General features: G+C 36.3%; 1 protein-coding gene across 2 annotated transcripts in view; it reads right to left on the bottom strand.

The window, feature by feature from the left end:
- Positions 1 to 24598, bottom strand: part of itpr2 (inositol 1,4,5-trisphosphate receptor, type 2) — a 125862-nt gene that overhangs the window by 100058 nt on the left and 1206 nt on the right. For both annotated transcript variants that reach the window (XM_028448514.1, XM_028448515.1), the window contains exons 2-10: positions 8638 to 8708; positions 8401 to 8519; positions 8241 to 8327; positions 5389 to 5547; positions 4324 to 4422; positions 4161 to 4244; positions 3630 to 3776; positions 3185 to 3280; positions 90 to 134 (exon numbers count right to left, since the gene is read on the bottom strand). In XM_028448514.1, coding sequence (XP_028304315.1) covers positions 90 to 134; positions 3185 to 3280; positions 3630 to 3776; positions 4161 to 4244; positions 4324 to 4422; positions 5389 to 5547; positions 8241 to 8327; positions 8401 to 8519; positions 8638 to 8708 — 907 coding nt within the window. The remainder of the gene's footprint in view (positions 1 to 89; positions 135 to 3184; positions 3281 to 3629; positions 3777 to 4160; positions 4245 to 4323; positions 4423 to 5388; positions 5548 to 8240; positions 8328 to 8400; positions 8520 to 8637; positions 8709 to 24598) is intronic.

The raw sequence follows: 24598 nt of genomic DNA, 5'->3' as shown, positions 1-24598 counted from the left end.
AAAACTAGAAGTGAAAAAGAAAATCCAGCAGTAGCAGGAAGTTCGAGCCTCGATGTTTGTGATTTATTGGGCTGCGTTGGAGCGCTCACCTCTCCCTTAGACTCCGTGGTGTTGTCTTTGAATTCAGGGTTTGCCTGAAAGAAAAGTCAAACAGTCAAGTCAGAAAAAGATCCTGGCTTTAGCAAAGGGAACACTGCCCCCTACAGCATGTAGTCAAAAGTCATCAATTTAAAGCTGATGGAGACAGATAAAGACTTTGGGGCGGATTCACTAAGATCTGAAATAAAAGGTGGTAAACCAGGTGTGTCCCGAAATCACTAACACTGCGGCACTTAAAGCTGCACGTATAGACGTGGTGGAGACCGCCTTATTTAAATGAGCATTTTGCTTGTTCAATGTGGAGAGGTGAGTGCACAGAAGCACAAAATTACATTTGAAGAAGTTCAATTGGAGGTAGGTGGACTTCTCTGTCTGCTGCACAAACATTCAATAATGTAGAAAAAAAACACAGAATTTCCTTTTTTTTTTTTTTGAACAACAACTTTAAAACCTAATGATATTGTTTCCCCCTAATTTAATGTGGCTGCTTCTTCACTGTGTTTGTTTGCCTGTGCGCTGATCTGATGTTGACTTTGTTTATTAATAAAAGCAGAACAAATGTAAATATCATTTGTATGAGGCAAAAAAAGGTTTTAACTGCCTGTTTCAGGTCGGGCTCTGATATAAATACCTAATGTCTGTCGGACCTGTAGGTTTCACTTTTGCTTTGTCGGGTTCTGGTCAAAGCTTGAATAAGGTTCATATCATAAATGGTCTGTGTTTAAAAGCAAATCAGCACAACAAAACACTAAAACAAAATATTTCTCTCTCTTTTTCTTTCTCCTCGTCTGCTCATTTTTTTTTTTTTTTTTATTTTTTGTATTTTTTTTTTTGTGGACTAATCGCTACAAGTGGAATAATCTCGGTCGACCAACCATTTCCTTGGTTGACTACAGCCCTAGAAAACAGGCAGATTTGGACATAAACCGTCCTATTGATCTGTTGATGCCATTGAGCTGAGTTAATGCAGCAACAGAGTCTGTCAATCAGTCGATCAGCACCATTTGACGATGATCTACTGAGCATCTTCCAGCAGGTCTGACCTCCTGAGCACACTCTCATTTGTGAACATTGGCCGCCATCAACGCGACACGAACGTTTTGCGGTCAAAATGGAGAGGAAGACACAGGAGCTCACTGGAGCTGTGTGCAGCTCTGTGCAGAGCGACCCTCGGCCTCCACCGCGGATCACAGCTGCTGCAGCAGCAAGGAAGAACACTGTTTGCAAATGACACTATGTGACCAAACCCAAACACCAGTTCTAAGTATCTGTCCAAACCCCACCCATCCTGTGCCCTCGGGTCCCGTCAGGGTTCGGTTAGGTATCCATCCTCTCGTCACAGTCAGTTACAATCAGTTGTGCTCCGGTAATAACTAAACAGTTGATGGCTGCAGTTACACTAACCACCGTGGTGTCACTATAGAGTCTGATTTAAACATCCCTCCCTATGTTCCTTTAAATAAGTAGGACGTAATTATATAGGGGTCTATTCTCCCGTCTGGACTTAAGCGCTTTTTCCAGGCTGCGGACACGCCCACCGTGCGTAAGGAGCCAAAAAGCACAAATGTGTGAATGAAGGTGGTCTGAAGGAAAGGAGGCGGTGATGTCATTTTTTTTGGGCTGTCTAGAAATCACAGAACATGGAGTTTTCTCAATGCTTGTAAATGTCATTGAAATTCGTGAAAATGATAAAGTTCACATTTAATTTGAAACGCCTTCATTGATAAACAATGTAACAGGTTGATTTGATCAGTCTATTGCAGTGTTACTGAGGATTGGCCGCATTCTGTCCGAGTCACAGTTAAAATCTCTGTCCTTGATCATCATCATCATCATCATCATCATCGCTGTAAAGCGTGACAGAGTTAGATGCACTGCAGATATGAGGAAATAACCCAGCCGCAGAGCGTCCTGCTTTAATACAGAGGGATGTTTGCAGTGAAACAGAACTATTGGGTTCCATAATACGCAGTTTTAAATATAAATAGTTTAAAGTGACCTGAGCTGTGCCTCATTAAAATATGTGAGGGAACAGTTTGTGGTCCATCTTTATCCGCATATGACAGCTTGTTTCACTCTGTAGTGGATCAAACTGTGACTTTATGTTGGACATAGTATGAAAATAGTTGAATCACTGTGTCCAACGTGGACAGAAGTCTGTGTCTGTCAGAGATTTAATTAATCGATCAGCAGCAGCAGCTGAGTGATCACAGCTGCTGCTGCACGACGCACAAGTCCGTGTGGCTTCAAATGTAACAAAGTCCATATTTCTAGTGCAATAAAATGTTTCACCTTATAGGGGCGCTGCACTTACTCCAGGGTTAGAAGCGTGTAAGAGGAAAAGGACTTACGCACACCGGAGAATGCGCGCAAGGGCAGATTTGAATAAGAACACCCACATTTCAGGGCTGCTCCACCCACAGTGCGTAACTGGGATGAAGGCAAGTAGCGACTGACTGAAGTACAGGGGGAGAATAGCACACAGCCAAAAACAGCACCGCTGCACGCCTTTTTGGACTTACGTGCATGGGAGAATAGAGCCCATAGTAACTAAAAAAATTATGTTGCTTTTGTAATTGTAATTGAGTTCAGATGATTGACTTTGTAATTGGTATAAAAACTGTCATTTACAATTTAATTAAATGCAAAACTGGCAAATCATGCTACAGTTCTATGACTCACACATACTGTATGTCGTTAATTATTAAAATATGTTTCATATCAACTTTTCCTACTACCAGTCAGTTCACCTGCCTGTGTTCACAAAATCAAAGTTGCAAAAACACAATGGAAAAGAAACAACAAATAAAAGTCATGTATCCATCTACAGGACTCCAACTATGTAAATCAGAGTGTTTACAGTGGAGATCAACACAAACTTTGGAGCATCAATTTCAACCTTTTACATCTTTTTTTTTTCAAGCAAATGAGCTTCTATTACTTTCATTATGTTTTTATCTGATAAAAAAAAAAACAATTGTCTCCAGCAGCTTTAACGTTTTAAAGGTAAAACCTCTTTGTTAACAAACAATAATTTGAAAACTAAAAAAAAACACTTTGAGAAAAGCTGAATCATGAAGTTCACCTCAGCAGCGAGATAATTTCCTGTCGCCAAATGTTTGAAGCGAAACAAGCTGTTCCACTGGCCGGCTCCACCCCTGCAGGGGTCATGGTGCACGACCTATAGAGGAGCACAAAGACAGAGTTTGTTCAAAAGTCACAGCCGCTTTCTGTGGAAACGGTGACATCACTTCACCCCCATCAAGACGACACTTAATTACAGTCCTGTACAAGAGATTTATCATGTTTGTGAGGCAGAATGAGGCAGTAATGGCAGGAACAACAGGATCTTAAACTCTGTGCAAACTGATAAAAAGGAGCACAACAGACAATTACACTTTGTGCTTCAGAGGAAACTAAATACTCGTGAAATGGTCTGTTTGAGGAACAAAACAGAGAATGCTTTGATAAAAGTTAAGATCACTAATGTGTAATCATGAGATAAAAATGATTTTTCTGCGTCATCACACCTCGATTTCCCACAGTGCTTTAGAGCTGGTGGCAGAGGTGGCTGACTGCCTCAGCGTCGTCCTGAGGAAGACGTGTTGCTTCTTCTTGTACTCGTCACCGGTCAGAAACTTCTCCTGCTCAGCGTGGAACAACCTCACCACGTCTCCCTTAAAGCAAAACAACAAAACAGTTTAATATTTGACTTATCTAAAAATCTATACCACAGTCTTTACATCTTGTGTTTTTCTTATTTTATATATTTATTGTTCTGTGTATTTGTTGCCATTTTGTATATATTGTGTCATTTTTTAGAGTTTTTTTTCTGTTGTCCTTTTGTGTATTTCTCTTCTTTTTGCAATCATTTTTGTGAATTTATCTTGTCCTATGGCATATTTATGTATTTTTCTGTCATTTTGTGTGGTTGTGGAGTCCTTTTGTGCATTTCATTTGTGAGCCGCACAAAATTAAACCGAGGACCGCATGTGGGCCCCAAGGGCTGCCAGACGGCTATGTCTATAACAGAGTGTGTAGTAGTAACACAAACAGCTCACCCCTTTCAACACATCTTCTCTGTAGTCGCTGAACTTCATGAACAAAGTGACCTTCCAGCTGGTGTTACAGTTCACAGCATTAACCTGTAGCATGGACAGTGTTTGCTTATAGCACCAGTCACATCTTATCTTTATAAAAAACCAATGAAATGTGGAGGTGCACCTCTTTACAGCCCAGGTTGTCCAACAGCTCGATGTTACTGGCGTGAAGAGGCTGTCCAGCGTTCACAGGCATCAGCACCACTTTGTCTCCAACCACCACCTTCAAACCAGTAGGAACCAATCAAACCACAGCGGAGACCACGAGCATGGACACCATTTAAAAACAAAACATCTTAAACACATGATAAGAATGCATACCGTGCATGCTAATATCTATAGATAGGCGACACAGACAGATTCTAAACTTTAAACAGGCCAGTGGTTGAGTTTGGCCACAGCAAACAGGTTTATTCATATCAACATTGCAGGATATGAATACAACAGGAGAAATAACTTCCATTTCATTGAGGTTAAGGTTGGAAAATGGGCGGAAAACTCCTGGTAAATTTCCACAGGAACTTAAGCTCGGGAATTTGGGGAATATTCGAAAATATGAACTTATTACTATTTATTGGAATCAACCAAAAATTGGGAGTGATTTTAAATAACTGCATCGTAATCAAACATAAATATTAGCATCCATGCTAAATAAATGATTGGTCCATTAAAATTGAAGGTTGGCCCTTAACAGGGACGTTAAATATAGTTGGGGAAATATATTTTAGCAACATCTGAACTATCAGCATCAGTTCCAATAAATCATTTCCCTGAAAAGTTCATATTTTTGAAAATTCCCAAATTTTCCAATCTTACCTCCCACTGGAGGTAAATGTTCCACCCTTTTGCAACCCTAATTGTATGACATGCCGTCTAATCCAGTCCATTTCATGCTTAGAAAAACATCAAGTTGTTTGGCCTCCATGCATGTGAAAAACTGTGTAACAATCATGCTTCTCCATGACATTCTGTGTCCAACCTGATGCACAAACTTCATGCACAAACAAAAGCAATACCTTTAACCAAAGGATTCTAAAGCCAAAGGGAGAGGAACAAATCAGAAAATGTTACTGGAACGAAAAACAATCACGACAGCCTGGATTGGAAAGAATGAAATGTTATTGTTACAGACACAAAAGCAGGTGAGGTGGTGACCCCACCCCCCCACCCCCAGCAGAAGCAGACCTACATTATCTCCTTCACTGCGAAGCTTCCAAAAAGGCTGGATGTAAAACCAGGAACCCTCGTTCCCTGCCGTGTCCAGAGAAACACGCATGGCGTTCTTCTCCAGCAGCGCAGGAAGACGCTTGTTCACCGTCAGGTACTTATTGCTCTTTATGTGCAGGAGCTGCAACACAAAGCAAAGTATTTTTAAAAAGATACGTTTTTACACCCAAATAACTCAGAACCTAAAAATAAATCTGAATAAAATAAATAATACTAATATTATTTTTAATTTACTCATGTGCAAAATGGTATTAGTGAATTTTAAAAGTTTATTTCATAATTGAGCAGAACTTGGACAGAAGTGACATCCTCTATTGCTTTTCAATAGCTGCTTATCTTGATCCAGGTCACAAAAAGCACCCTAGTGTGCAGGCACATAGGTTATACATGTAGTACTAACAGCTAATAGCAGACATAGGCAGCTGACGGCCCTAATAATGTGGAGGCCCCATAGTAAACAAGCAAAATGATTCGAAACGACAACATAAAATTACAGAATTACACACAAAAGGGCAAAAAAAATTAATCATAAGAAACATAAAATTAAATGAAAACCAAAAAGACATAATAAGAAAACTAAAACTAACAAAATACTGGGAAATTTACAAAATGACCCAGAAAATACCCAAAATGAATTAAAAACATTTTTAAAAACTACAGTTTTTTTTTTTTTTTTTAAATACCTTCCAAAGAAATGAGAAATGACAACAGAAATACACAGAATTACAGACAAAAAAAAAAACACACAGATGCCATAAAAATACACAAAATAAAAACATTTTTTTCAATTACAGAAAAATATTAGTAAAAAAATAAAACAAATGTATATAAAATGACAAGAGAAATACATAAAATTTGCCATAATTTGCAGAAGATGACAAAAAATGTACTAAAAAAAATGAGAAATTTACAAAATGACAACAAAGATACACATAATTATTCCAAAACCCACAAGACGACTACAAGTAAATAAAAGCATAACACAAATACAAAAAAAATATGAAAGAAAACAACCACAAAAGTCAAAAACACACAAACTCTTTTTTTCAGATTCTAAATGCTGACAAATATCTCCCTCAGATCAGACAATCACATTTTGTGGCCCCTCGCTGTGAATGAACATCTCTGTTTTACAGTATAATTAATACATTTAGAACTATGAAATGCATGTTTAAAGTAAATTGAAGAATGAGTTTCTTTTTGCTTTGTCTCCTGTGGCTTTTTAAGCTTAGATTTTTTGGGCCATATATTTGCTGCGTTCCTTTCTTTTACTTTGCATCCATCGTGTAAAACTTGACTGAATATTTGAACGCTCTGATCTAATTCCAAGCCTTTCATTTGCTTTCCATAGGTGTCAGCATGGCCTCCTAAACTCAAAGATTTAAGCATGTTTTGTTTGAAATGTGTGGATTACATAACAAAAGCGAAAACTATCTTAATATTATGGATTACATTTTCAAATACATTAAACTGACCTTAAGCAGATTTTACAACAAGAAGACAGTCACCAAATCCCCCACCTTTTCCTAAATGTCCTAAATCTAAGAACTTAGTATATATAAGAAAATATTATCACTTCTTTTGATGACCAGGACCGGGCAAAAATATGTTCTAATGGTCATACTTTATTTTATCCAGAGATCTAAGCGTGAGCCTAATGCAGTTCAAAATATGACACCGCTTTTATTGGACACCAAGTAGATTATTTAGAATGGGGTTGCTAGATTCAACACTATGTTGGAAATGTAAACACTGTGGTGGTACTTTAATACATGTGCTGTAGTCTTGTACACAAATCCAGTTGTTTTGGACGAGAATACATCATTTTATACAAAATGTATCGGGTGTACACTTTGATTTCTGTCCATCATTGTATGTTCTTGGACACTCAAAGGTGTTGCTGAACTGGCCTAATGCACTGAAGGACTGGACAGACTGTGGTCATGATTGGAAAACAAATGTTGCTTAGACACTGGAAGTCCCCAGGAACTCCCCCATTTGATGAATGGACTGCTGAACTATCAAAGGTTGCTGCATATGAAAACATGTCTTACAGGATCACAAATAAGGTGCACAAATATAAAGAGAAATGGGGCAGATACATTTCAATGATGATTGCATGAGGAAAAGATGAAGGTATATCCATAACTATGTTAAACAGAAGCTCTGCTCTTTTTTTTTTTTTTTTAAACTTGTTTTTTTATTTTAGGTAGCAAAGCCATATGAAATGAGTCAATGGTCTCCCTCTGTTTGTTCTGTTGGGTGGGGGTGGGGGGGTGGGATTGAGTTTTTGTAGTTTTAAACATTCATTGATATGTATATATAATTGTGTCTTGTTAATGGAAGTATAATTAAAAAAATTAAATAAAAAAAGAAAATATTATCACATCAGGATATAAAATTACTGACTATCTTAAACGGTTTCTAAGAAAAGCTGTCCCCTTAGAAGATACCTCGAACAGAGTAAAAAAACACCACAAGGGCAATAACTTCCGAAAAAATATTTGCGCACTTCTCATTTTCAAACTCCATCAAGGTATTGATGCCCTGAAGCCCCCAAAATTGGTTATCATACCTTAAACAATTTCTGAGAAAAGCTGTCCCCTTTAACTCGGACAGATGAACAAATGGACGGAGCTCAAACCTATATCACACTTTGTGGCAGGGGTAGTAACAGGTCAATTTAGAATTTCCTAAAGAGAATTAGATTAGGCAACAACTACCGTACCTGTGTGACTCTATCTCAAGTGTCAAAGTAGAATGACGCTGACACAATAGAGATGATGCCTCTGGGCAGAATAACATTGGCTGTACCTGGATGACGCTGCTGTATTTAACCACTTCCCCGAGCAGCTTCTTGTTTTCTGAATCGTTTTGCTTCTGCTCAAGCTCGGCTGCATGCTGAGTAGACAAACACAGCACTGATTAACGTTTGAATTGCTTGATGAAGATGTGCAACACTGTGGCTCCACACCTGAAGCTTTTTAAAGAGGTCTCCCTGTGTGTTGTTATTTCCTTGTTTTCCTTGTTTTGCCTTCCAGAATTGCTTCTGTGCTGAGTATCTGTTCATCGGACACACCTTGAAGAGGCAATCTGAGAAAAGAAGAAAAGCATAAGTCAGGTTATTCCCATCAGTCCACCGGGACATTGTTTGGTTGGTTATATTTACCAACTATAGTAATGGTAACATACTGTATAAAATTTTACACACCTCTGAACTTCTTGGGTGGATTGGTAAGATCACCAGCCTCAGGCTGCACCACACACCTGTCATCAACAAGCCTGCAGAGAGGAGTAAACACAAACATCTATCACAACATTTAATCATCAGTGCAATGGGGTTTTTCTTTGACTATAGATCATTTAAAGCAGGGGTGTCAAATTCATTTTAGTTCAGGGGCAAAATAAAGAGCAGTTTGATCTCAAGCGGGCAACAGATTTTATTTATGTGGGAAAATTAGTATTTTCAACCTCATTGGGCCCAGTATTAGGGATGTAATGATTAATCGTAAGGCAGTTAAAAATCCATTCATAGGAAACACGGTTCATATCGATACTGTGAAAATTGAATCGCAGTACTTTTTTTAAACAGAAGAGGGCGCTATAAAGAAGTGTTGGTGGCGGGCGGAATCTGCTACTACTCTCTTTCTGGCCGCCTCCTACTCTTAAACATGTTGATAAATGATTCTTTACCCCTTTAGCACCAAAAAAAATATCTAATATTACATGATTATCTGTAAAAGTCATGTTTTTCTATTAGATCTGTCTGCTAGCGCATAGCGTCTCTTCTTCAATGCATGAATATCTGCATGCCAACCGACTACTCGGTTACCAGTGCCCTCTGCTGGTCCAAACAAATATCTGATGTAAATACGGTGCAATTACTGGTTTTTTTAAGTCCAATTGTTAAGGCACAAAATACATTTTCAGTTGCACTTTTAAAAAGAAAAATAACTATTAAGCAGTTTGGCATTGTTTACTATAGAACCAGAATTGAAATTAATAGGCTTCTTCTTCATTTGTATTATTCCTTTATTTATTTCATTCAAGATTTATTTTTAGTTAAATTGCATTGTTTTTAATAGTTTATCAAGGGATTCTTTTGACAATGAAAAATAAAAGGAAAATAGTACGGTATTTTCTAGTTTTTTCCCAAAAAAAGGAATATTTTTCAGTCATCATTTGTCTACAGTCCCATTCTGTAAAATAAATCGTGAGAGAATCGTATCGTGAACCCAGTATCGTGAATCGAATCGTATCGAGAGTTGAGTGAATCGTTACATCCCTACCTAGTATGCATGTACTGTACGTATACATAAAATACTAAAAATGTAAGAAACCGACAATATCCAATCAGTAAGAGATATCAGTCCCAAAAGGATCTTCACTTTAAATTTCCTAGATTTTGTGACCAATTTATATTTCATTAAGGAAAATATTATGCAATAGTTTGAGTAAAATTGAAGGATTTTGTAAGAAGAAGTTTTTTCAACTGTTTAACATTAAAAATTACTGCAATCGTGCCATATAAGCACTGGGAAAACTGTGAACCCCTGAAAAGTATTGTTGAGTTTCATTTATAAAATAATTCATGTTTTCTCTGTCATTTTTACTTTCTCCTGCGGGCCGAATTGGACGCTCATAAGGGCCGTATTTGGTCCCCGGGCCATGAGTTTGACATGTGATTTAAAGTCAATATCCTACAGTTTGGATTCAGGACGTCACTGATGCTGAGAGCATCAACCATGTGCAGGATGAAGGACAAGGCTGGAAAAACATCCTTCTATTGCAACTGCAGCACAGCTTTGATCACATGATGGATCACATGACTCATCTAGATCACTAGTTAGATCACCTGATCACCTGGAATACAACTGACAGAGCTCCTTAGTTTCACACAGAGCAGATTCATGTACAGACGTCATCTTAAAAACTAGGGGTGGAGAAAAAAATTGATTACATCGCAGTGCAGGAGACATTGTAACTGCACAAAGAAGTGCTGAAACCTGGACATGTTGACCAGCTTGTGTTTTTTTCAATAAAATCTAAAAATAAAGTACTAACTTTATGCATTTATTTGTTGTTCTAGACATATACCTCAGTTAAGTTGCACTAAAGTCAAAGTTGGTTTAAAAGCCACAGGCAGATTGTATGTTATTTTTTATTTTAAGTTGTTGGCACATGGCATGTTAAAGCCAATGTTTTGAGCGTAAAATATGCCAATAAAATATATTTCATACATAATGTTCTTATGAAGGTGTACACATTTACAGATTAGTCGTTTTTTAAGTCATATATTTAAAAAAAATTGCAATAATCGCCTTAAACTTTAATATCGGGATATATCGTATCGTATCATGACATGTATCGGGATACGAATCGTATCGCCAGATGTCAGGCAATTAAAAATGTTAAGTTTGTTTAACCTCTTCCCCAACAAACCCAAACTAAATCTAAACTAAACCGAGACTGAGTTTAAAATATCTGTGCTAATTTAAATACTGGGATAAAGCAACGCATAGATGAGAGACGAGCAACTTATCACAGCAGGGGCCAAAGAAATGTGATTGACTGAACCGAGGGGCACATTACACACATTTTCTGTATTTTTCTATCATTTTAGTCCTTGGGTGTATTTCTGTTGTCTTTTTGAGTTTCTGGAATCATTTTTGAGCACATTTTTTTGTCATTGTGTGTGTTTTGTTGCTGTAATTTTCTGGTGTGTTTTGTATCTTTTGTTGTCAGTTTTATGTGTTTATTTAAAATCATTTTTGTCAATTTATGTTGTCCTTTTAATGCATTTTTGGAGTCCTTTTGTGTATTTTTCAGTGCTTTTGTGTATATCACGTTTATTCTTTTTATTCGTAAATGTCTTGAGATACTGTGACACAAGTCATTTTGTGTGTTTTCTTTGGGGGCTGCACACATTTAGGCTGAGGGCTGGATGTGGGCCCTGGATGGCGTGTTGCCCATGTCTGACGTAGAGATCAGGAATGAATTAATGAATTTAAAAAGTAAGCTGAAACATTTTCCTGTTAGTTGATGATTAGTAATGGAAGATAACTGTTTAGGATCACTTTCATGGATGCATGTAGAGCACTTACAGAGGCTGGAGTTGAACTTTTTTGCTAAAAAAAAATCTCGTCAACTTTTCTCGACCCAGCAGCCAAAAAGCTGCTTCACCTCCTCCAAAGGTCATCCAATATAAAGTCATATTATATGTCTAAGTGTTTCCAAACATGATGAAAATATGCAGTCCTTTGTGTGGACAACATGTTAAATATTAAGCAGAGAAAAACAGACAGAACTTGATCTGAGCTGAAGATCCAGCACCACTTACTGTATAAAGCACTAAAGCAGCTGAGAGTGAAGATGAAAACAGACAGACAATCATTTTAATGCTTCTGTCAACATCCTAATCCTGTGGTATTCATATTATTTACATAACTGAATGTGAGCTGAGATCAAATACCTTCTCATTTTTATTTATTTGCCCACTGCTCCTCAGGGATGGGTCAAATTTTAAATGTGTAAAAACATATGACCATATTAAAGGTGAAAGCCCCAATTTAATCTTAATCTTTTAATATACCCACACGTTCCACTGTCCTAGACTACAAACCTTAACATTCACATCTCAGGACTGCTCCCTCAGAGTCTCTATAAAACATACATTTTACAGTCCTAAATGTATTCATTATACTGTAAAGCACTGATGTTCAATCACAACGAGGGGCCACAAAACGTGATTGTCTGATCTGAGGGAGATATCAACATTCATGTCAGCATTTAGAATATGAAAAAAAGACAAAGAGTTTATGTGTTTTTGACTTTTGTGGTCTTTTTATTTCTATTCTGTTTTGTATTTGTTACGCTTTTATTTACTTGTAGTGGTCTTGTGGGTTTTTGGAGTAATTATGTGTATATTTATCATTTAATTTAATGTTTTTCATGATATTTACAAAAAAAAATTAGGGCTGAGATGATACGCCTTTGTCCCAATTCAATGTTATTACGATACTCAGGTGTCCATTCCATATATATTACGATTCTGATTTATTGTGAATCTTCACGTATTGTAATTTGAGTAAAAACGAAGGTTGAAAAATTAATTTTGTTCTTTTTCTAATTCAAAAACAAAAATTAAATCATACACATCTAGAACCAATGTATAAAAAGAAAGAAAGGACGCTATAACAAAAGAAAGAAAGAAAGAAACAAAAAAAGGATGTAAAATCTAAAGAAATAAAGGACGTAAAAAGAAAAGAAAAGGTTGCAAAAATGAAAGACAGAAAGGATGTAAAAACAAAAAAAAGGATGTAAAAACGAAAGAAAGAAAGGACGCAATGATTAAAGGAAGAAAGGACGTAAAAAAAAGAAAAGGACACAAAAACTAAAGAAAGGACATAAAAAGGAAAAAGAAAGAGGACACAATAACAAAGAAAAGGATGCAAAAATGAAAGAAAGAAAAGACATAAAAAAGGAAAATGAACGTAATAAAAAAAGAAAGAAAGGATATAAAAACAAAAGAAATGACAAAAATGAAAGGAAGAAAAAAGAAAGAATGCAAAAACAAAAGGAAGAAAAACATCACCATTTCTTTTTTTAAATTCTCTGATATTTTGTGAATCAGTATATTACTATGTCATCATGGTGAAAATAATCTAGTGTTTAGCGTGTCCTTGTAGTGTTATGAGTCAGCAGAAAACCGACCAATGTCTTTATCTCAGAAAATTCAAAAGAATAATTCCAAAGTTGAAATTGTCCTCATGACACCAGCTGTAGTTTCATATTCCCTTGATCAGACTTTAGTTTTTATCGTCCCACTGTATTGATCTGTTCTGGAGGTTCACAGTCACATCTAATCATCTTTTTCACTGATGACAAACATCATCCACCAGTCCTGGTCCACTTTGATCAGTGCTGGGTAATATTTCCTTCCACTGTATCAAAGCCACATTTAAATAAACAATAGGCCCTAAGGGGAGGATTAAGTGCTAAGTAGATAAACTGGACAGCTGTCTAAAGACGGCCCCAGGCCCATAAATAAATGAATAAGTAACCATGATGTGAGGACAAACAGAGTGGCAGCCTTTGGCACTATGTAACCAAGTTAAACATGAACCAGAGATAATTTTAGCCGGATGGACACGGACAAGCTAATTATAGCTGGTGGTTGTGCTGAGTTTGATAGAGGAAATGTGCAGAGAGAGTAAAGAAGAACAGCAGGTTCACTAAACAACCAAAAGCATTGGTTAGGGTCTGTTATCAGGGTCAGTGTGTTACAACCTGCTGATAAAGACGAGTCACACACTTGGACCTTACGCCATGGAAGCTTCCGTTAAACTTTACTGATACTAGACTGATTCTGGATCAGTTTCAAAAATGGAAAAATCTCTCGATCAATCTCTCATGATTGACAAAATTTGAAATATTCATATTTCGGTTCGTAAATGACTGATCTTTATGAAATTTGATTCATTTATGTTGGGTTGCTTTCCCAATAATCCTACTGAGTTTCATCTAGATCAGCGCTGGATTGCTCATATCATCATGATTTTTCCAAAAGATGGGGTGTCCTGATTAATGGAGATGTAGTCCAAAGCCTTTAAAGTATGAATGATCATGTACCATCACCAGGATCACTGATCCAAAAAACTGACTATATATATATATATCTACTGTATATATAAATAAAAGGATATTTGGCGCTTGACAGAGGTTTGTTTTACGTGTCTAAACAGTCATTTTAGTATATTTTTGTTGTTATATTGGGTCATTTTATGTGTTTTGTTTGTTGTTGTGTGATGTTGGAGTAATTTTTGTATATTTAGTTTTCCTTTGATGTGTTTTTTTGTTATTTTGTGTGTTTGAGTGGTTTTTGTGCATTTCCGTTGTGTTCTTATGTTTTTCTGTCATTTTGTGTGATTACTTTGGAGGCAGGATACACATTTCTACTTTTCTGACATAATCTAAATGGTATGTATTTTACCTAGATATATATATATATACACACACATATATATATATATATATATATATACATATCTTACAGGCCATTTGTAACGTAACATGTAGAAACTAAGACTGTTATTACTTTAAACTTAACAAAGAGGAATGATGTCAATTTCTAGATTAAAGTTATTGTTAAAGTTAATCTCTGTGTTCTTAACTTTATGCACAAACTTAAAAGGCATCAACTCTGAAATGGACCAAGTGGTGGCCCTCAGTCTAAATATGAGCCACCTCCAAAGTAAACAGACCAAGTAAATCCAAAAACAAACTAATGAAATGGAAAAACCCTAAAACACACTGAATTAATTGAAAAAAACACAAAAAAACACACAAGGTTGTATGAAAAACACAGAATTACTCCAAAAACACAGAGGAAAACAACAAAAAAGGCACAAAATTACTCCAAAAAGATTGAAAATGGCAACAAAAACAAGAAATAAAACAAAAATTACTTCGATTAGACTCCAAACTACAATAAAAATACACAAATTGCCAACATAACATAAATACATAAAATGACAACATGAACACACAAAACAATAAGAAAATACGAAAATCAACAGGAAAAAAAAATTAAAACGACAACAAAAAACACTTGAAGCTTTTTTTCTTTTCTGTATTAAAGCTCAGATTGGTCATTGTTCTAAATACTGACATTAACTTTTTTCCCCTTAGGAGGACAAACTAAGCCTGATTGTCATTTATTTTTTTACATTCCCACACGTTGAAATGTGCAGAGATTGCTCAGGATTCCATTAAGAACATTTGAGAGATTTCCATTCATTAAATGCTTGTGTTAGATTTATTTCTGAAGTCAAACTATTGACCATGTGAGTAATGTTGTCATCTCACTGATTTTACCTTTAGGCAGAATCCTCGCCGGGGGCCAAACTCTATGTTTTGACACGCCTGCTTTAGATAAAACTCACAGGCTTTCCTGTATTTGTAATAAAACTTGTGCAATGACCTGAGGTTTGAATGTTATCCTGAGCAAACACGTAGGAGTAGATTTGTGTGGCGGAGGTGACGTTTGCTCCCACAGAGCTGCAGCCCAGCCTTGGCAAAGTAACGCTGCTGATAAAACATGTCAGACTGCATGAGTTATTGAATGGCTGATTAGAAGTTTGCCCCACGATGAGAGCTGTGAGCGTTCCCTGCTCTACGCACGCACAAATGTGTCCTTCATGCATTTGTTCTCTAAAGACTGGACTGAGAAAATATCTGCAAGAGTTTCTAACAGTGCATTAATGGCTGCTGGGAAACCTTCTTTGATTCACTGAGCATGTTCACTCTTTCACTCCCTTTGTGCTCATTCTTTACTTTAGAAACAATATCAAACAATAGCTTTTTCTTCCTAATGGTTTTAACATGAACACATGAATTACATAATTCTTATTATTTAAGTTTTCTTTGTGTGATACCAGTTATTTTTGTGTGGCCCACAAAGTAAGTGGAAATGTCTCCAAAATACATACGTGATTACAGAAAAATACACAAAATGACAAAGAACAAGGGATGTAAAAAATTAATCGTGAGGCAGTTAAAAAATAATCCATTCAAGGGTGTCACGGTTCACATCAATACTCTGAAATTGAAATGCAGAACTTTAAAAAAAAAAAAATTTTTTTTTTTTTTTTTTTTTTTACAGCAAAGGGTGCTATTTATTTAAAAATTAAAATTCAAGACGTACCACCCTGTTTTAAATTAGAAGTGTGGAACATTTTGGCTTCCCAAGACAAAATGAAAAAGGTGAGAAAGAAAAAACAAGTGAAATCCAAGGTAAGAGGAGCACAGAGAGGAAAGGGAGAAACAAGAGAGAGAGAATAAAAGCCATCGTTTGTTGATTTATATTATTTCTTTGATATGGGTTTTGTTTTAAAGTCCAATTATTAAGACACAAAATACATTTTCAGTTGCACTTTTAAAAAGAAAAGGAACTATTATGCAGTTTTGCATAGTTTACTGTAGAGCCAGAATTTTAATAAATCGGCTTCTTCATTTGTACCATTTCTTTTTTTATTTCATTCAGGATTTACTTTTAATTAAATTACATTGTCTTGCATAGTTTATCAAGGAATTCTTTATACAATGAAAGATAGTACAATATTTTTATTTTCGTAGAAAAGAAAATGAATATTTTTCAGTCATTATCGTGAGAGAATGGTATCGTGAACCCAGTATCGTGAATCGAATCGTATCGGGAGTTGAGTGAATCATTGAACCCCTAGAAAGAACACACAAAAATACCAGTAAAATTACACAGAATGACTTAAAAAACACACAGAATGACAACAAAAAACAATAATTCATAATACAGAAAAATACACAATAACTCATAGCATACAAAAACAACAGAAATTCACAGAATGATGCCAGTAACAGACAAATCAACAACAAAAATACACAATAATTCCTTTTACACAAAAAGGTCAATGATACACAATAATTCATAACACAAAAAACTAAATTACACAGAATGACTACAAAAGACACACAAACCGACAACAAAAATACAAAGAATGGCGCGGAAAACTCCCAAAAAATAACAAAATGACAACAAAAACACACAAACTGACAACAAAACACAAAATAATTCATAACACAGAAAAATACACAATCATTCAGATCACACAAAAACAACATAAATACAGAGAATGACTCAACAAAACACACAAAATGACAACAAAAATAGACAGAACACCGAAAAAACAAAAATGTTCAGAACAACTCAAAAACACACAAAGCCACAACAAAAATACACAATAACTTGTTACACACAAAAAGGACAAAGATAACACAATATTCCTTAACACTAAAACAACAAAAATACACAATAATTTGTTACACACAAAATAGACAAAGATACATAATATTTCTTACACTAAAACAACAAAAATATACAGAATGAGTCAAAAAACACAGAGAGCCACTTAAAACACAAAAGTTCTTAAGACAGAAAAATACACAATAATTCATGGCACACAAAAACAAAAACAAAAATCACAGAATGACTCAAGACACACAAAATGACAACAAAAACAGATATAATGACCACAATAACACAAAACGAAAACAGAAATACACAATATTTCATAACACAAAAACACACAGAATGACACCAAAAGAACACAGAACAACTTGAAATTGAAAAACACACAAAACAACAACTAAAATATACACAAACTCTTTGTTGTTTCCAGTGTTAATGCTCAGATCGGTCTGACATGAATGTTGATCATGTGACCCACCGATCAAACAAACACATTTTTGTGACCCCCGCTGAGATAAAAGTTGCACATCTCTGTGTTCGACCTTGTTTTTCTAAATTTTTCTCTATTTTTACATGGAAAAAAACCACTTGTCAAATGTCATGTGCATGCAGCAGTCTTTACAGTCGGGAGTTTTTCTTCAAAAGAAAATTTGTTTTCAACAAGCAGGTAAACGCTGTATCATGTTTAATCATGATACAGTTTATGACTTTGGCTCATTTAACATAAAAAAACAAAAACAAGCAGGTCTGACCGACTGATCTGGAGTTACTTTCTGCAGGAACAATAAAGTGAGTGTGGAAGAAGGAGAGGAGCTGTGGGTGGGGCTCATTCCTCAAAGCCAGAATCTTTTCACACTCGTTCTGCAGGCTCGTAGGCCAGAGTGCACCCGGAAACAGCCAAAGACGCATTTCACCTTGCACAGAGTTTCTCCGTCCAACAGTGGCCACAGTTACTCAAGGAGAAATAGCCTTCATTGCACACCAAGATAAAACACACAACAAACTGCATGTATGTTACTGTGTGTGAGCCTGTTGGAAGGATCAAAGACTACTTAGACACTAAAGTTAAATGTTTGAGTGACTGTACTGATGAATTTATTATTATTAATAAATCACAAACATTTAAAGATTCTGACTCCGAATTGGATAATTGCAGGTTCTCATCTAGATCTTATGTGGTGTTTGTTTGTTCTCCTTTAATAAACATGGTAAACATTGTATCCAATAGGGCTGGGTTAAAAAAAAAAATTGATTAATCAATTTGAATCGATTTTCCAGTTTCAATGGCAATTCATTTTAGTTCAGGGGTCAAATATAGAGCAGTTTGATATGATGTAGGCCTCGTATTTTAAGTTGGGGAAGAAAAAAACAATTTTACATTATTGAATCAGAATGGATTATATTCGCCAGGTACAGTTTAAAAACAGTACAAGGAATTTACCTTGCACACATATTTAGATGAAAAGGTGGGACAAAAACAGGAGGAGGGGTGATAGGGAAAAGACAAGTTTGAAACTGAATTCCCTATTGAAGTAGACAGCGTTAAACTAGGGAAAAAAAAAAACACCTTGGCAACATTTACTTAAGCAAAAACACAGTCGAAAAACACCAGACATGGCACGTAGGTAGGGTGGGGTGGGTGGGTGGCTGGGGGAGGGGGCAAGGCGGGTGGGAGAAGAGGATTCCAGCCGTTTAGGGTCACGGGCATGCAGCCTCGGGCGCTTCACCATGTGGCACGGAGGGGGGGGGGGGGGGGGCAGACGCTAACAAAGGCTTTGAAATATAAACCTTTAGCTCAGTTTCTGAGCTAAAGGTTTATATTGTGCCCTAGTTCTCAATATCAGTTCAATTGACTTACTATCAATTTTTTGTCTAATTTAGAGGAATTTTGTAGAATTGTTTGTGAGATATTGCAAAATTTGTGGAAAAAATTAGAGAATGAGAGTTCTTTGAACAATTTGCAATTAAAAATGACTGCATTCATATGATATAAACAAAAGAAAATTGCAAGCCATTAAAATATTGTGGAGTTTCAATAAATTAGTGAATTTGAGATTAGGGATGTCCCGATACTTTTTCACTTCCGATACGATACCAATATTGGAGCCTTGCGTATTGGCCGATATCGATACGATATCAGTAAGAATCATACATGCTTTTATTACTTATTTTGTAGTGTGGAATAGTGATCAACCGATTCATCGGCCGGCCAATTTTTGCGTGTTTACATGTATCGGCATCGGCCGATGCGCGCTGCTGCGTTCACCAATCCGCTTTATAGTACATACAGAGCGCCTGCCATAGGCTGCTCCGTGTTGCTGGAGACAGAGAGCCCCTCCCCCCACTAGCAGAGTGTGAAGGAAGCTCTTCAAACCACAACGCCAAGTTTTAAACTTTCAAAGCATCTTTTAACTGTTTAACTTAGCTGAAGGTGTTCCGTGTTGTTGTCGCAGTTGTATTTAACGAGCAGCTGGCTGGAGGTTTGGCATGTGGATGTGTGTTTCTCTCTCCTTCCCTCTCTGCTTTTCACTCGCAATACAAACATTACAGTACGGTGAGAATGCTGCATTGAGAAGGAGAGTTTTTAAAACTTTGAGAAGCAGTTTACTACTCGTTTGAATATTTATTCCTGTTAATGTTGATGCAATTTAGAACAGAAACTTGAACAGTTTGTTACTTAATACGCATCTGACATCACATTATTTTTCTCTACTAATTTATGTTCTGTGATTGTGGGACAATTATTCATGCTTTCTTTTTGTGAATAATACTATCAATATGTATCTTTATACTATAATAAGCCTGTTAATAAAATATATCTTCAGTCAGGCCAACGTTTGTCAAAGCTATTTTCAGGACAAGGAAGAACAGTTCTTTTTCATAATATATATAATAATTCTACCTCACCTTTGTTAATTTCAATAAATGTTTTATTATTATTTTTTTTTAATTGAGACTTGTACCATTTGTTATCATCATTGTGTAATTTTTATGATGTAAATTGAGGAAGCAGTAATATCAGCTCCAAATATCAGCTCAAGAAAATCGGCAGTCTGTTAAAATGAGCCATGAGTTTGACGTGATTCGATACATCTTCTTTTACTATGTGTAATGCAGTGCTGTGGGCTCAATTCTTAATGCAAACATGAATATGTATAATTCTGCACGAAGTTAGAGTTACTTAACTTACTTTCTACTAGTTACAGCATTAGATCTCTGAGAAAATCTGCAAAATTCAAGTAAAATTTGTACTTAGACTAATTGCGAATCGAATAAAGAAATATGACACAATACCCAGCTCTAATATCCAACCCTTGCACTGTCCATGTGTAACTGTCTGTAATAACAGAAAATACGCATATCGACTCCACTAATGCACAAAACGACAACAGAAATACACAATAATTCATAATAAAAAGAACAAAGATACACAATATTTCACAACACAAAACTACACAAAAGACAGAATGACACCAAAAAAAAAACCAGAAATAATTTAATACTTTTTTTTTACTGTGTGTAATGCAGTGCTGTGGGCTCAATTCTTAATGCAAACATGAATATGTATAATTCTGCATAAGTTAGAGTTACTTTCTACTATTTACAGCATTTGATCTCTGAGAATATCTGCCAAATTTAAGTAAAAGTTGTACTGTGATTGAAAATTCTTCAAAAGAATCAAAAATCAAATTGTATCGTTCCCTTGTGAATCGAATTGATTAGGGAAATGTGACTCGATTCCCATTTCTAATATCTAACCCTTACACCAGGGGCGTCAATTCCATTTTAGTTCAGAGGCTAAATACAAAGTAGTTTAATCTTAAGTGGGCTGCAGATTTTATTTTAGGAGGGAAAACGAGCAATTTCAACATTAATGTCCCAAAGTTTGCACTTTGCACGACGTGTAAATGATACATAAAGTATGTAAGGCGCTGACAATATCCAGTCAATAAGTAACAGATATCAGTCCCTGCAGGATATTCTTGTTTACAAATTTGTCACAAAATCAATTAAATGTATTCAATTTGGGGAAATTATGTGAAATAACTTCTGGAAAATGGAGTTCTTTAAACCAGGGGTTCTCAACTGGTCTCACATTTTGCCATGGTCATTAAATTGCAGCCCATTATTTTATTTTATTTCTTTATTTAACCAAGCAAATTTAGTTTTTCAAATATAGCTGTTGAAAACACACATATATAATCTTTTTAAAAACAAATCTACATATTTTCCATGTAAAAAGTTACGTTCAAAATAAAACAAAAAAACAACTTCAACATATGACATATTAAACATTCATTTATTTTTGACCGGCTGTCCGCGACCCACCAGTTGAGAATCGCTGTTTTCAACTATTTCAAATGACTGCAGTCATGTGATAAAAGCATGGGAAAATTGAAATCCTCCAAATATTGTGGAGTTTCAACAAATGTGTGTAATTAGAAGGGCTGAGAAATTTACAACTGAAATATTAGGTAATTTAGACAATGGTTTATGTTTTTTCACCTTTCTGCTGTAGGCCAAACTGAATGGTCTCACACTTTTTTGGCTCAAGTACCCCCTTTCTCTTATTTCTGAATCCAAGAACCCTCTGTCTGACTACAACATTTTGCTTAGAAAACTATTTAAAAACAACTACAGAGAATAATAATGGAATGAACATTAGCTTTTAACCTTGTTATAATATTAAATCCTTATCAAAAACACCCCTAAAGTATTAATGGGATTCCTTCCTGTATCTCTGACATATCCTCAATAATCCTGCTCTCTGAGCTGCTTCTCTGCACTCTTCTGAAAAATGAGCGGTTCAAATTCTAGTGACGTCACTAGAATTATCAACCGCGCCCTCCAGGAAGTGCCTGCTGCTGGTGCACCCCCTCCACAGTGAACATACACGCCCATTCTCTCTGGTGCTACAGGTATGTGCTAGAGGCATGCGAGTAGCCAAAGAACATCTGTTTGGGTGGTCATTGCCCTTTCTTATCCAGTCTGCACAGAGAAAAGAAACAGTCTTTGTTTTTGTACCAAAAGATAATGTCTGGAAACTGAAAATGCGTGTTCAACTGCGAAAGTCCTCGGAGTCCTTGTTCAAACTTCCTAAAAAAGAGTCTATGCGTCAGATGTGGTTGGAATTAATCTCTGGGAGAGACACACCATCCAGAATCTGTTAGTCTGTGACCGTCACTTTACAGGAGACTGCTAGGTGAACCTTGGCCAGTTCCAAAGTGGATTGTCCAGTAAATTACATCATTATGTCTTCAAACCAGTGCGATTCCCACAATAAAACCCACTGATGGAGAGGCCACAGCCGTAAGTAAAATAAACGTCAAGCTAAATGTTAGCCATATTCACTTCTAGGGTTGGGCACCGAGAACCGGTTCCAAATAGGTACTGGTTCCTAACGTCCGGTTCCAGAACCGTTATGAAGATGTTTGCATTTTGATTCTTTTTTTCGATTCCTAAATGCCCACACTAGTTTGTTTCCGCGGCGTGCTTTGTTTGTTTACGCAAGGTTTGTATATGCGTTCAGAACGCGACTGCTGTGTGTGTGTGTGTGTGTGTGTTACGGTACGGTTACAGTTTAGACCGCGGAGCAAAAGGGAGATATGAACTAATCTAATGAACTAAAAAGCCCAGTAAATCTTCGGAAAACAATCACCAGGAATAAACAGTTGCTCCCTGGTAAAGATAGTAGCTCTAACAACTGGTAAAATGATAAACTGGTGATATTACAGCCTGTGAATGCAGTACGGGGACGCATTTACTCCGCCTCCGGGTCCTAGTGCCTGCCAGTCGAAGCCTGTTCCGTTTACCGGAACATGTGTGTTTAATAAATCTGTGTCCATGTGAAAGTCTACATGTTTATGACTATAACGCAGAAGAACACACATGAGAACTGTTTTCACCTTTATTTCGATTGTGGTTTTGAATCAGCAGCTCGACAATAACACACGGTTTCAGTTTGGACCACGGAGCGGAAGAGAGAGAGGAACTAATCACTGGTAAAAAGCCCATAAACCTCTGGAAAACAATGACCAGGAATAAAAAAAGTGTTTTCCTGGAAAAGATAGCAGCTTTAACAACTGGTAAAATGATAAACTGGTGATATTACAGCCTGTGAATGTGTAGGGGGACGCATTTACTCCGCCTCCGGGTCCTAGTGCCAGCCGTCCCGTGAAGCCTGTTCCGTTTACCGTGTTTACCGAGGTCTGTGTGTTTAATAAGTCTGTGTGTGTCCGTGTGAAAGTCTGCATGTTTATGCCTCTTTCCATCCACTCTTTCCATTATATCCATGTCTTTTAAGGCTCTTATTAAATAGTGTCGGCTGTAGTCCGGGCCACGACGTCATCACCACACGTCGCAAAATTACCCAAATAACTGTAAAGAGGTCTTATATTAGTCCATTTTCTTTTTAAAGTGGTGTTTGTTTTGTGGCTTTAGACTCCAATTACATTTATGCATATATTATCTTCCCTACAATATAAACAAGTTCATAATAAAACAATTTTTTATAGTTTCTGTTTCCACTGCATCCAGAATAATAATAATCTTTCTCAACAAGAACTATTGATTGATTTGTCACATGACTGTTCCAGGGTTTGTTTGAGTTTGTTTCATTTAGTTTCACATATACCTGGGTTGCAGCTCTTTGTTTTTTAGACTGCTGCCAACTTGTTTGTAGTTTTATTTCAGCAAGTTTCACTTTTACAGTTACAGTTGAAGACCTTTGTAATTGAATATCCTAATTACAGTATATCAACCAAATTAAACTATATCAACTAAGTGAATTAATAAAAATGGCATGTGTAAAAGCTTTTTCAAATTAAAAAATTATCTTGTGAAATCTGTGATCTGTTGACCTGCACAACTCAAAGAATCGGAATCGAGAATCGTTTAGAACAGGAATCGAAATTGAGAATCGGAATCAGAATCGTTAAAATCCAAACGATACCCAACCCTATTCACTTCATTGTCTTTATTTTAAATACATTCTCTAGAACTGTTTACAAAGTTTGGTGGGCGTGCCTGTTGCCAATGCTGCCGAGGCTCTAGGGCTACGTCATGAAATGGGAGGCACTCACACAAGGAGAGGCGGCGCTCCGAGAAATTTCCCCTCAACTTCCGGGTTGAAAGAAAATAAGTAATATTTCTTAATAAATTAGTATTTTATTTTGCAAAATGTAAAATATTACCCATATGTGGCTGGAGGTGACTTTGGAAGGTCGTAACATAGGATGATATAGGACCTTTAAAGAATCTCATTTTGTAAATAAGTGGATGGAAACACTATTTAGTGCAGTGGTTCCCAACCTTTTTTGGATTGTGATCCATCAAGAATTGCTGGCGACCCCGAAGACAAAATTTTCTAGAATAAGTTTTGGATCAT

The sequence above is a fragment of the Gouania willdenowi genome, chromosome 6 (genome assembly GCF_900634775.1).
Source record: "Gouania willdenowi chromosome 6, fGouWil2.1, whole genome shotgun sequence".
Classification (NCBI taxonomy): domain Eukaryota; kingdom Metazoa; phylum Chordata; class Actinopteri; order Blenniiformes; family Gobiesocidae; genus Gouania; species Gouania willdenowi.
The sequence above is the reverse complement of the archived record's forward strand: the minus strand, read 5'-3'. Positions and strand labels throughout refer to the sequence as shown.